The following is a 12,778-nucleotide window of genomic DNA, read 5'->3' on the forward strand; positions in this document are numbered from 1 at the left end:
TCCGCTTAATTGCGTTCCACTTTTAGACGATAGACCGGCAGCAGCGACATTCGTAGCGATTTGCTCATTCCCTGCGAGATAGATATCAAACATGTTCTCCTCGTATCTCGACATCATAAACGACTGTGACAAGTATGGTGCTCCTGCCCTTTCCACCTCGTTTCTTTTGTCCTTATATTCAAATCCGCAGCACATTTCCGTGCCGTCTTCCCGCGGCCGCTCTGGTTCTCATGATATGGTTGCAGTGTGAAATGCTCTCATCAAACTAACCACATTCACAAAAGCTTCCCGTACATCGACCTGGCCACAACCCCTTACAACGAGCCGCCCTCACCACACATCTACTACGAGCTCGTCCTGCCCGGCAGCGACACCCAGGCTCATGGCTACATGACGCCGTCCGTCGTCGAGGCGATGCCCTGGACGCCAGACTTCTCCGTGAGCCTCCCGCACGAGCGGCCGCGGCGGGTGACTCTGCTCGACAGCTCCGGCGGCACAGACACGGCGGCCGCCTGCAACGCGGCCTTCCTCAAGCTCGTGCTCGCCGCGAGGGAGCGGAACGTGTTCCAGGCCCTCGCGTCGAAGCGCATCGACGAGCACTTCCGCGTCATGGGTGTCGCCTATCCCGCCATGGTTCACCTGCCCCGGTCCGCGACCGCCCTCTTCGGCATCGCCAACCGCGGGGCGCACATGACCGCGTACACGCGGGACCCGGCCACCGGCGACATCAGGATGTGGGTGCCCCGCCGCAGCGCCCACCTGCGCACCTGGCCGGGCAAGCTCGACAACTCGGTCGCGGGCGGCGTCCGCGCCGACGAGTCCCCGCTCGAGTGCATCGTCCACGAGGCCGACGAGGAGGCGTCCCTGGACCCGGCGCTCGTCAGGGACAAGGTGCTGCCGTGCGGCGCCGTGTCGTATGTGTCTCTGAGCGGCGCGGGATCCGGTGGGGAGCACGGACTAAGTGAGTTTAGCTGGCCGCTCCTTGATCTTGGCTTGCAAGTCTGATGGCCTTCTCATGCTTTCGTGCGCTACCCTGATCTGAGTTCACCCACCTAAAGATACGAGAGTAAGTACATGCTCCAAAGGGGAAAACGGCTAACCTCTGTCTCGAACCAATAGTCTCCCCGGACGTCCTCTACGTCTACGACCTTCAACTCCCTTCCACGGTCGTCCTCTCGCCCCAGGACGACGAGGTAGAAGCCTTCTACCTCTGGGACATGGCCCAGGTCAAGGCCGCCCTGTTCGCGGGGGAGTTCAAGACAAACTGCAACCTCGTGCTCATCGACTTCTTCGTCCGGCACGGCATCATCACCGAGGACAACGAGCCAGACTACCTCGAGATCCTGAGCAGGCTGCACAGGAAGCTCCCCGTGCCTACTTCTCCTCCTCCTCCTCCTCGACCTGCTGCCTAACGAAGCTTGGGGGGTGGGGTTTGATGATGCTGGTCATGTGAATGATTGAAGGGGACTACGTCGAAAGGAATCACGCATGACAAGGAGAAAGTCTGATTCGCTCGTCTCAGCGTGTGAACAGAAGATTTAATGATCACAAAGGACGACTCAGATGAAATAAAGGCTGCTACTTGAATCATTCTTGTTGGGGAACTGGACGGGAAGTCTTTCAGTTCTACTTCAATAGGTGATATCCTAATAATAAAAAACACAAAAAACACAAAAACGCCAAGCTATGCCGATGGTGCAGTCTATCGAGAAGAGGAATAAGAGAAAAGCGAATAAAGAGTAATGAGGTGGTCAGATACTCAGTAGACTGCTCATCATGATATGCAGCCTGGTTACACAAAAAGGCCAAGTCTCGCCGGCTCCCGGCGGCCTTCCTACGACGAGCCCAGGATCTTGGCATACGCATCCTCGACCTCTCCCGCGAGCTCCAGCAGACTCACAATGACAATCTGGTGCGTTAGGTTCGGCAGCCTGTCCCTGTTGATGCCGATCCACTCCAGCGGAGGCGTGGCCTCGCCCATGTCGCGGAGCTGTGGCGTCTCGATGATGGGCGGCTCGAGCGCAATATACTCAAACTTGCTCTGGGGCACATTGACTTCGGCCGTGATCTTTTGCTGCTGCTCCTGGCTGCCGCCGTTGTTCTTGTCCTGCCCATCTGCCTTGTCCAGCTCTGGCACACCAGTGACTTTGATGGCGCTGAGGGCTGGAATCTCGCGGCCCCAAGTCTGGGCGAGCAGTCTTGAGTGGTTGGCCCACATGCCGCGAATAGACACGATGCGGCTGTAGTTCCAGCCCACTTCAACCTTGCCCTCAAAGGCACTCTTGAATATATACTCGATGGTGCGCGAGTCTGGTTTTTGAAAGGTTTGCATCACGGCCTCGACTCGGGGTACTTTCAGAATCGTTCCACCTCGACTCCCCGTGGCGCTCTGTACGACATCTTCCACGGACAGGTCGTTGACAGATGGAGAAGTCGTGGAAGTGCTCCGTACACCGGCCAAACCGATTCTCAGCTGGCCCAACGTGAGTCCCAACACGCTGTGAATGCGCTGCGTCTCCATGCTGGCTGCAAACCTCAGTTGAGCGTTCATGGCTTCGAGTTTGAAGACTTGGCGATCGGAGAACGTGCTCGGGAACACACCGAGATTGAGCGCCTTGAGCACCACAATCACATCCGTGTCCAGAGATATGGGCGACTTTGACACGACTTCAGTCTCCGGCAACTTCTTCGGCGTGGGAGGGACTGCGCCTGTCGCGGTAGTTGAGCGTCTCTGTATGAACTTCTCAATGTCCTTGAGCGAACTCTCGAACCCTGCCCTTCTTTCCGCGATGAGCTTCTGGATGGCCTCCCAGAGTGCCACAACCTGCGCAGCTGATGACGTTACGCCGAATATCTGAACCGCTCCAGCGTCGACGATGGCCACAAGCCGATCTCCTCGGCCCTGGCGCACATTGTACATCAGGAACTCCATCGAGGTGATGTCGGCAACAAGGAACGCCTGGTAGTCGAAAGCGCCCTTCATCCTAAATTGGCGGAAGCCTATTGAAGCCTGGATTCGTGGGGTCTTGTTCAGGGCTTGTTTCCGCTCAGGCCACTCAATGGAAGTGCGCAGCTTGAACGTTTGCAGTGTGACAAAGCCGCTGAGGCGACCCTTGAAGTCCACACTGATCTCGCGGAAGCCAAGGCAGAGATTTTGCTCCCAATCGGAGGTCTTCTTGGAGGAGATCCAGAAGTTGTTGATGGAGAACTCCGACTTGCCCAAAGACTGGCCCAGGTCGACCTTGATGTTCAGTGCCTCGATGGACAAGCTCGCGGTCCAGGGGAACGCCGCTGTTGCTGCGACTTGCTGATATCGTTGCATGAGATGCCCCTGCGACATGTCCGAGGTTTCCTTGGCAATTGGCACGGCTGGCGTGGCGCGGACATCTCGTGGGAGCCAAATCTCTCTGAAAAGCAAGAAGTCTTGCAGCTGCCTCGCATTGACTGCCATCGCCATAGGACTGACTTTGATGATCGCAGATATGCCACTAGTGCCACTGACATGCTTGCTGTTCATTAAGCTGAGGACAATGGAGTCGACCTCGAACTTGGCAGTTGACTCGCGCGAGTAGACGTGCTGCACGGCGGTCTTGAACTCGCTGAACACACCTGATATTGCGAAGAAATTCCCGTTATCGGGAGAGTGCACGGTGTTTGCCGTAAGATAGATGTCTCCGAAGGACATGGTGGCCGCAACTCGTCCGATGGGCTGCGAGCTGAGTGTGAACTCTTGCTGGCAGATCCGGAGACCGAGATTGAGCCTCACGCCTCCAAGGACAGCGCTAGGGTCTGCTGTGAGGATGTTGCTTTCCTCTAGACCCTTTTCCGAGCCTGATTTGTCGCTCGCTGGTGACTGAGCGGCCCCCGGCGTCGGCGGTGGAGTATCGCTGCCGACTACATCTTTGATGCTTGATGTGATGTCAAGAATAAGGGGTACGACTGACGGATACAGGATGTTGCGGGATCCATCGACCTTGAGTTCACCGTAGACCGCAGGCTCTTCTCTGCCACTGTCTCGGTATTCTGCCTTGAGCGCAAGGCCGGGCGTGCGCAAAACGGTTCCACTGCCACCGTCTCCACCGCTGAACTGTCCGTACTTGCCTGCCATACTGATGCGTTTAGAGTGTCCCCAGTTTGCACCGTTTCCGCTGTCAAGCTTCTTCGCTGACAGATGAACCACGGCACCAGCGAAATCAGCATCGATCAGAAGCGATTCAAGTCGTTTGCTGCCGAATATAGACTTCCTCGGACGAGAATGCTCCTCCAAAGTATCCTCGACAGCCTTCTCACGTGGCGGAACAATGGGCGCCCAAGTCTCAGATGCCTGCTGAACGTTCTTCATGGACAGGCTGATAGAGTCTTGTAAATGTTTGACAGGGATGATAAAGTCCGATGTCAGGCGAAGGTCGATGGACTTTCCAACTGCCTGGAAAGCGAGCCTGCGGGTATGGTCCGTCGAGACATACGCAATATTGAAGACAGCTTCAGGCATGAGGGCCGAGTTTGCACTGCGCATGATCTTGTCTTGCTCTGGTGGCACCAGCTGGAGCTGGAGGTTTTCGATGAGCAGCCTGGCCATCTTCTTTTGCCTTGTGCCAAATTCGACCCTTTCAAAGGACAGCACGAGGTCCTCTTCACCCGTAGTCGACTGGTGGCCTGCGCCACAGACGAGCCAACACAGCTTGATGTTCTTGACCTCGAAAGAGTAGATGATGGACGATAGGAATGCGTCAAAAATATCGGTCTCTGCCTCATCAGCCTCGCCTTCGTCATCATTGATGATGATCTTGGGTCGCGACTGACGGAGCTTTCGGAGGTATTCAAGCTCTCGGGAGGTGTCCAGGTCTTTGATCTTGTCTCCCATGTAGCCGATGACTTCGATGACTGTTGAAACAGTGTCCGATGAGAAATTAAGCTCAAACCCGTCAGATTTGAAATCAAAAGACCTCAACTCTGTCCCATCGTCTGCCTCGCGGTTGCTCGCTGTTAGCAAAGCCGCAAACTCCATGTTGCCGCACGAGTTCAGCTCCCCCATGGGACCCTTTTCAATGTTCAGCATGATCTTTCTGAGGTTGATGTGGAATGCTGGACTGGTCAAGACCTTTCCCTTGTCTGCCTTGTTACCAAGGTGGAGGTGCACACTTTGCAGACCAAACATCAAGCCTGCAGACATGCCGGTGCCGGTGCTGAGTGGCGTCGCGCCGAATATCTTCAATCCAGCGAGGGTACCGTGGACCTCGTAGACGACAGAAGGACTTTTCTTCTCAGCCGTTACTGCTTGGTCTGTTTCTGTCCTGTCGAAAATCTCATTCAGGTGCGCCTCAATTGTTTTGCCCTGTTGCTGCAGTTCCGACAGGGTGCTCGAGATCTCTGGTCGATTGAGGGCGCTCAACAAACTGTAAACATTCGAGGCATCCAGCTCCACCTCTTCGATAGAAGCAAAAACGACTATGGAATGTTCTCCTGCCGATTGTGTACTTGTGATGCGCCCATTTGTTGGCGGGATCTTGAACAGAGAGATATGTTGTGGCTTGTTGTTCACCTTGACCTGCACGTGGTGCTCATTCTGTTTTATGTCAAAATCAAACACCATCTCTCTGCCGAGCTCGCCAGCGACCTTTGCACGAGCGACGTCCCCAGAGACAGTGTAGATTATTGACCGGAGAAGAGGGGCTGTGATCTTATATGAGTTCATGAACATTGTCAAGGTAAGCTGTGTGGGGGCGGGCTTCGACAACATCGGCGGGTTTGCCCCTGAGGCTGCCCGTTTCGGGAACTTTTTTTGCAGATAGTACAACTGTGAAAGCTCGTCGCGCACAACCATATCTGCGATCTCCGTGAGCGCGAGGGGGTCTTGTTTCACAGCGAGTTTGAAGTCGTCGCTGCTAGCCACAAGCTTGATAGCCTGGGCTGTGCGAAGTTCCGACGACTTGTTTGCCGTATAATCTGCGTAGATGCTTGGCCTGTCGAATCGAGAAGTTACAATCGGCTGTGCATGACTCCATAGCTTGACAGTGGCGGTATCGCTCTGGAGTAAAGCGTTGGCATTCCGAGGTGTCCCTGCATCAGTGTCGACGATCGTGGACAGTCTGAGTTCCTCCATTTTACCCTCTGCAGTGATATTGATGGTTTCGAAAACAATGGAACCTAGAGCCATGGCAGTGACGACATGGAGCACTCGGGGTCTCGAAACTCCGTCGGTGGATGGTGTCGCTGGCACGTCTGATTCCGATGCTTCTTGTTTGAGCATTTCAGTATCGCTAGAAAGTTTCAGTATATCTTCCAGCAACTCGCAAAGCTCCCAATTAAGATTCATGCCAGCATGCCCACAGTATATGTTGACATTGGTGACCGATGTTTCGGAACTCGGCATCGTCGAGCTGGCAACAGCTTTGTCCTCGACTCTTACAGTCAGGTCGACAAGGAAAGCGTGATTTTGTTTGGGCCCAGGATCAAGCACCAGTTGTGCTTGTTGCACTCTCGCAACGGCTAAGAGCGGAAGGCTTTCCCTACCATGCTCTTGCGACTCTTTGCCAAATATTTCGGCCAGAAGAATCGTAGTCCTCAGGTTTGCAAAGTCCCACTGTCTCCATCGCTCAAAGGCGGAGGTGACTTGCTGCCGCAAGTCAGCGCTTGCCTTGGGAGGTCCGTTGAGACAGTCTATGATGAGATGTTCCCGGGACTGCGCATTCATGACGGCCCACAGCTGACGGAGTCTCATCATCATTTTCCATGAATCGTACGTCCGCAAATGATCTGTGGCCACACGCAGAATGGTTGATGGCCGCACTAGGAAAATTGGATCGCCGGTGGCTTGCATATGTGCCGTCAACGTGCTGATCACATGTTGCGTTCTGTGCTCTGCTTTCGCCATTGTGGTTGAGAAAAGTTTTCCCATCTCATCCGCAAGGCAGTTGGTCCGATGTATGAGTGAGGCAAGATATTCCACATTCCCGGAAGTTGAGGTAGTCCGTAGAGCACCAACCTCTGCATCCACGTATGTGACATCCTTGGATCCAAGCGTGACCAGAACCCTATCAACTGTGGTGACAACGGCTGCCTGGGTCTGATTAATCGAAGCAATGCGTTCTGCAGCAGACAACTCGGCGGATTGCATGTGAAAGTGTACCGACGATTTCACGTCGTTCTCGCTCTCTTTCGAAAGGTCAGGCTGTGACCTTGATCGAATCGCTAGCGATATCGATTGTAAATCCAAGTCGTACTGGTCCTGCCGGCGGTCATCAAGCTCCGATTGATTACCAGTGTCATTGAGGAAGCGGAAGTTCGCTTGTGGTAGCCGCACTGCGACATCGGTGAGTTTCCCGCTGACCTCCCTTTCTTTTCGCCAGTCGAGGACGTCCGTGATTGAGGAGACTTGTAGCGCATCGAGAATATCTTCTGGGTTCGTGGGTTGCATCACTGCCAAGAGCCCTGCGATATGTCTGAGAGCTTGGGCGTTGCAGAAGGCCGTCAACCCATTCGGCAGCTCGAGTATCAAGCTCTGATGCGCAACATCTTGCGGCAGCGATTCGGGGTCGATGTCTTCCAGCGAGAACACGCCAACGGCGTCTTGCCCTTCTCCACGCCTTCTGCCGTCTCTCATTTGTTCTTGCATGGCAGGTAGCATGGTTTCTTTGAAGTCTGGAACAACATTGTCAAGAGGAAGATAGGGCTCAAAATATAGGCTAGAGAACGCAACAGTGCTATGCTGCGGGTCTTTCTTTTCGGGAAGGTCACCATGGGCACTATAGAACGCAGAATGTCGCCCAGTAGAGACGGAGAAGTCCCGAGTCGATCCAGACGGCCGCGACTTGTTGCCCTGCGCCAGAGGCACGCGCAGAGTTGGTTTTTCACGCCCCCGAAGGACTCTCGACTTGGCCGGAGTTGAGGACTGGGTGCTCGTGCTAGAAAGTGAGAGAAATGAGCTTTTCTTGCGAAGTTGATTAGGCTCCCAAGATGATTTGGGAGACGTCGAGGATGTCTCCTCAGCCTCGATATCGTCAGGAGACAAAGGCTGTGGCACACTGGGCACACTTTGGGCAACAGGGTCGATCGTATCCGGAACAAGTGGCTCAAGCAATTCGTCTAGCAGTAGGAATTGGGTTCTCTGGGTCCGTTGGTCATGTCGGCGAATAAGCTCCTGCTGCAACCGGCGAGCCTCCTCAAAGTCATGTTTCCTGCCTACAAGCGCGAAATTGACCGTGGTGCGAAAAAATGCATCAGTCCTTGCGATTGACCTCCCCTGGGATCTCTTTCGAGTGGCAGATTCCGCATCAACGCAAGCCAGTTCAAGGTTCGGAATACTGATATCCGCGCGCTTCGAGTAGTGAGTTCGAGCCCAGTCGTTGAAGTTGACATGAATTGAACTTGTTGAGCATAGAAATGCTGCCTCATCCACGACCAGCCATACCGTGATGGACTCGATGGCCACTCGGAGGAAAGTAACATCGAAAACCACGATGGAGGAGAACGGGACGAGTGCATTCTCGTCATCATCAAAGGAAAACCCGAAGGCCTTGCCACCATGTATGAGAGTCGTGAGGAACTCTGGGGAGCACTCGCCACTGATCGCGCCGACAGAGATATCCCAGTTACACATATATGTAGGCTCAGTCGGCGGAAGGCCGAAGACACGGTGGCCATATATTCTCAAGCCGTCGATGAAGAGCTGGGTGTTTGTGCTTGCGCTGAACGGACTCGAAACTCCAGTGGCATCCATGTCTGCTGAAAGGCTCAAGGGGCTCACGTCGAGCTCCAGATCCATATAGTAGTTGGTGAAGCGCAAGTCGATGGCTATTACCGCTGTTTCGATCACAAGATGACGCTGCGATGAGTAAATGTTTGCAGGCAACAGTACTCGTGGATCAGCTACTTGAATGTTGAGCATGACGTCGAGATCATTCGATTTCTTCGTCGGCGGTCGAGTTGCAGCCGCAGCTGCAGGGTCGGTAGTCTCCAAACGGAGTGATTCTTGATATTCGTCCAGTGTCCGGAAATGGACATGGTCACCGAAGTAGTTGTCCTTTAACTGCAGGAAGTACCGTATGTGGAATCCGTGGATGCGTGCGTTCAGAGACTGTGCACTGAGATTCAACAAGAGAGTATCGGTGTTGGCTGGAGAGGTGGTTGCGAGATAGTGGTATTTGCCGCTAAGAGATAGATTCTCCAGATGACCAATTTCCTTTCTTGTTAGGAAGCTTGCCTGAGTGTTCCATGGAGGAACGTGCAAAGCAAGGGTGAGCGAGTCTGCATTCACATTGAAGGGGATGCTGTTACTTTGGGGGCGGAATCTATCCAGGGGGATACAGCTATCCACTGCGAGGGATGGACTCTCAATGATGAGAAAGGCGTTCTCATCGGGCTCGACTGGATTGTCAATGACGTTGAAATCGTTGACGTTGAGGAACAACTTGACGCGACGTAGCTGCAACGTGAGCATATAGCGGAACGGTGTGAAGAGTAAGTACTCCCCTGGCGGCCCACTTCCCCAATCGTTGACCAAGTCTGTGAGCAGGAAGATATGGTCTCTGAGAAGATACAACTCAAGTCCATCGCTTTCGATGTCAAAGCGCCAGGTTCGAAGTGCATTCCATTTCAAAGGCGCCGATAGATCACAGCAAATATGCTGGTGACCAGACTTCCACAAAATGCCATGATTGACACTGGTGGAGACCTCTGTGGAGGGGATATCAATATTAACGGCGTTCGAGTATCCAGAAGGGCTTGCAAGCATATCCATCGAGTAGGAAACAGTTGTGTTGCGGGCAATCTTGACATCGAGCCAGCCATAAGGGCGCGTCTGCGTTGAAGGCGCGGCGGCTGACTTCTGGTTACGTCGACTTGACCGTTGGCGTTCTGCTTGGAGCTGTTCCCTTTGCACATCGGCGTGCTTCCTCCAGCGCCAGTTCTTGGAATCTTCTCGTGTCGGTATTCGAAGTGTGACCTCGTCATCCAACTCGACAAAGACCTCAAACACTGTAGGTACCCGAAACTCTCCGACTGACAGTTTTTGGGCTGGGGTCGCGTCTTTGCAGATACCTGGGAAGAACACTCGCTGAAGCTCGGCACGGTGCCTGTCCGCCCAAGGGCCATAGTTGATAGTGCCTCCGTTGATGGAGATGCGGATAGCCCAGGCGGGTGGTGTGGCACTATTAATACGATTGGTGGTAGATTGGATATTGTCCAAGGCCGGAGCCAGTACTTTCCCGGGCACATCCCAGAACATGGTGAGTGTGGCCGAAGGACTATCAACGATGGTTTCGACAGCAGCATACTCCAGCGACGCCCACCTAAGCTTGTCGTCTTCTTCGTCGTCGTTGAGGTAGCGTGTGAGACCCTGCCAATTGTGTGCCCCTGGAACCTGCCCATCAGGAATGGTAGTTCCGGCGTGTCTCGATCCCAGCGAGAACGACTCGACCGACTTTCTCCAGTACGGCACGAGGTTCCGCAACTGGCCTAAAACCCGACGTCGATGCCTGCGGAAAAATGGGCGTTGAGGTGAAGGGTCTTCGCCCAATGCCTCCTGCTTAGCACGGACAGCCCCCGTGAGTTGGTCTTCCTTGAAATCCCGATTCGGTTTGATCTGTATAATGGGCTTCTCGAAGTTGAGCTTGAAAAGCTGGCGATACGGATCCGGACCCTGAGCGCTGGCAGCATCGATTTCTCCTGACAAGGTATGCGTTTGGACCACCAAGATAGTACGCGTATTCTGGTTGCCCATGACTAGGGCAGCCTTGTCACAGTCGAAATGTATGGGAAACAACTGGATGAGAAACGGAAGGTCGTCGATTGTGGCGGAGGCCGTACCTTCGTCCCGAGACATAGACGTTGAGCTTGGTGACTGAAATTTCAGATCAGGAACCGCAGCCTTTTCGTCCTGTGCGCTACGCTTCGTTTCATGAGCAGGACCGTCATGGTCTGACGGCCTCGAAGTCCGTTGCCGGGGTCCTTGACTCGGTTTTGAAGAAGCCTGTGTGCTGTGTGCAGAGTTGGCGGTAGTGCTCGAATTCTGGATGATCGCACTCTCGATAGAATTATACGCAGCGCTACGATTATAGACGAACCACTCAACACCAGAGACTGCCACATTGATGAGGCATGGCAGTTTCGTGTTCTTCTCTTGGTTCGTATTGTCGTTGTTGGCGGGACTGGCCGGCTCCTTGATATTATTGTAGATGCTGGCATCCCTGACACGCCGCTGCCAGTATGACCAAGTGATGTGGCCATGCTGGATCAGGATCGTTTCGTTATGTCCATGGTAGCGGAATCCTATAAAGAAGAGACGCCCAGCAAGTAAGGATATCTGCAATGCCTGAACGTCCACGTGTATCTTGTATATCCGCCATGTATAAGTTCGGATGACGGAGGAGACAATCGAGCCTAGGATGCGGTTGAAGTACAGGAGGAAGACGACCGAGCTATGCGCATCAGTCAGTGTAAATCCAGCCACGGCCATCGCAGGTGCGACAAAGGATCGGGCAAAAGACTTACAGAATGCCGCTCAGGAGACTGAAAGCGAGGAATGCCCTGCCACACCGTATCACGAGTCAGCATGAGAATTTGCGTACTCATGGGAGATAAAGTCGGTATTTACCCGTCGAACTCGCCCCAGCTTGCCGGGCTATTGTTGTCAGCCATGTTGCCAGGCTCCGCGATCACTATTACCAGCTCCTGTGTGGTGGTCGCATTCAGGTCGGCCTGGTTACAGTTGAGAGTGGCGGCTGGCCAAGACACTGCAGACCGCTGAGAAGGCTAGCCCAATTCCATCATGTTGTTGCGCCGACCGTATGCCACGCCGGTCGTGTATGTGAGCCTGGCAGCGAGGATTGCACGTCGTCAGGAGCTGGTGCGGCGATGGGGTTGGGCAATCGCGAGGAAGTTCTTGCGTCGAGTTGGATATGTAATTTCGAGGTTGCGAGGATCGTTTGGCGCAAAGCTGTAGGATACGGAAGGCCGGGTCGTCAAGCGGCAATCGTCGGCAGGAATGTGGAAGCGTTGCTCGTGGGTGAGGTTGTTACGATCGCGAGTGTGGCTACAGGGGTGTCAATGATGTTGGCGACGAGGGATCTCGAGATTGGTCCTGACCAGGATGCTTTGAGGTGCCACACCCACCCACCCAATTAGGGCCATCCAATCAACCCCGTAGCGTTGGGGCTTGCACATGTTGGGGGGCTTTGGGCTAAGACTAGCTGGCCCACACCACGTGTGTGCACTAGACCTAGGGGACAAGGTATTGTGCATGCATGATGATGCGCGTCAACACAGGCTGCCGACCTGCTCAGTAGCGTTCAGTAGGTGTCTCGAGCATTGACAGCTGCCTGGAGCTGCTACATTCGATTACGTCGTCTTGCTCCAGGCAACCAGAACGAGGACGAGGTATGAACGACAACTCGAAGTCGTTCCACCTGCAGCCCTGGAGCTGCTTGGGGGTGCGTCTGGCCCACCCTGTGTCACCTGCAGTGTGCGGAGAAGAGCTCCGACATGAGCTAGCGAGTGCAGCACCAGCTCCTGTGCATCCATCTCATGCGGGTCTCTCCTACAAGCTGCGCTCCTCCCACCACAGCACTCGAGCAACATCGCGACCCTTGGCCTACAAGCAGCCTGGCCGGTCGCTTCACACGCACACCCCAACAAGCCTGGCTATCTTGCTCGCCACCTTCCACGGCGCGCGCCCCCGGTAAACGTGGTCGCACACAGCTCATGCTGACCGCCGCCATCCAACAGTCTCGCCACTAGACCTGGCCTTCCAGCATCACCGCGTTCGTCCAAACACCGCCTT

At 54.4% G+C, this 12,778-nt stretch overlaps 2 protein-coding genes across 2 annotated transcripts; one reads left to right on the top strand and one right to left on the bottom strand.

The window, feature by feature from the left end:
- The first annotated feature begins 109 nt into the window (after positions 1 to 109).
- Positions 110 to 1,674, top strand: B0I36DRAFT_323269 (NUDIX hydrolase domain-like protein). The gene is made up of 2 exons (XM_046153945.1): positions 110 to 961; positions 1,120 to 1,674. The coding sequence occupies exons 1-2, from the start codon at positions 391 to 393 to the stop codon at positions 1,410 to 1,412; spliced, it is 864 nt and encodes a 287-aa protein (XP_046012818.1). The 5' UTR covers positions 110 to 390; the 3' UTR covers positions 1,413 to 1,674.
- Positions 1,675 to 11,988, bottom strand: B0I36DRAFT_289015 (uncharacterized protein). The gene is made up of 3 exons (XM_046151664.1): positions 11,594 to 11,988; positions 11,491 to 11,526; positions 1,675 to 11,417 (listed from the first exon to the last, which is right to left on the bottom strand). The coding sequence occupies exons 1-3, from the start codon at positions 11,635 to 11,637 to the stop codon at positions 1,835 to 1,837; spliced, it is 9,663 nt and encodes a 3,220-aa protein (XP_046012819.1). The 5' UTR covers positions 11,638 to 11,988; the 3' UTR covers positions 1,675 to 1,834.
- Between the last annotated feature and the right edge of the window lie 790 nt (positions 11,989 to 12,778).

The sequence above is a fragment of the Microdochium trichocladiopsis genome (genome assembly GCF_020744255.1).
Source record: "Microdochium trichocladiopsis strain MPI-CAGE-CH-0230 chromosome Unknown B0I36scaffold_5, whole genome shotgun sequence".
Classification (NCBI taxonomy): domain Eukaryota; kingdom Fungi; phylum Ascomycota; class Sordariomycetes; order Xylariales; family Microdochiaceae; genus Microdochium; species Microdochium trichocladiopsis.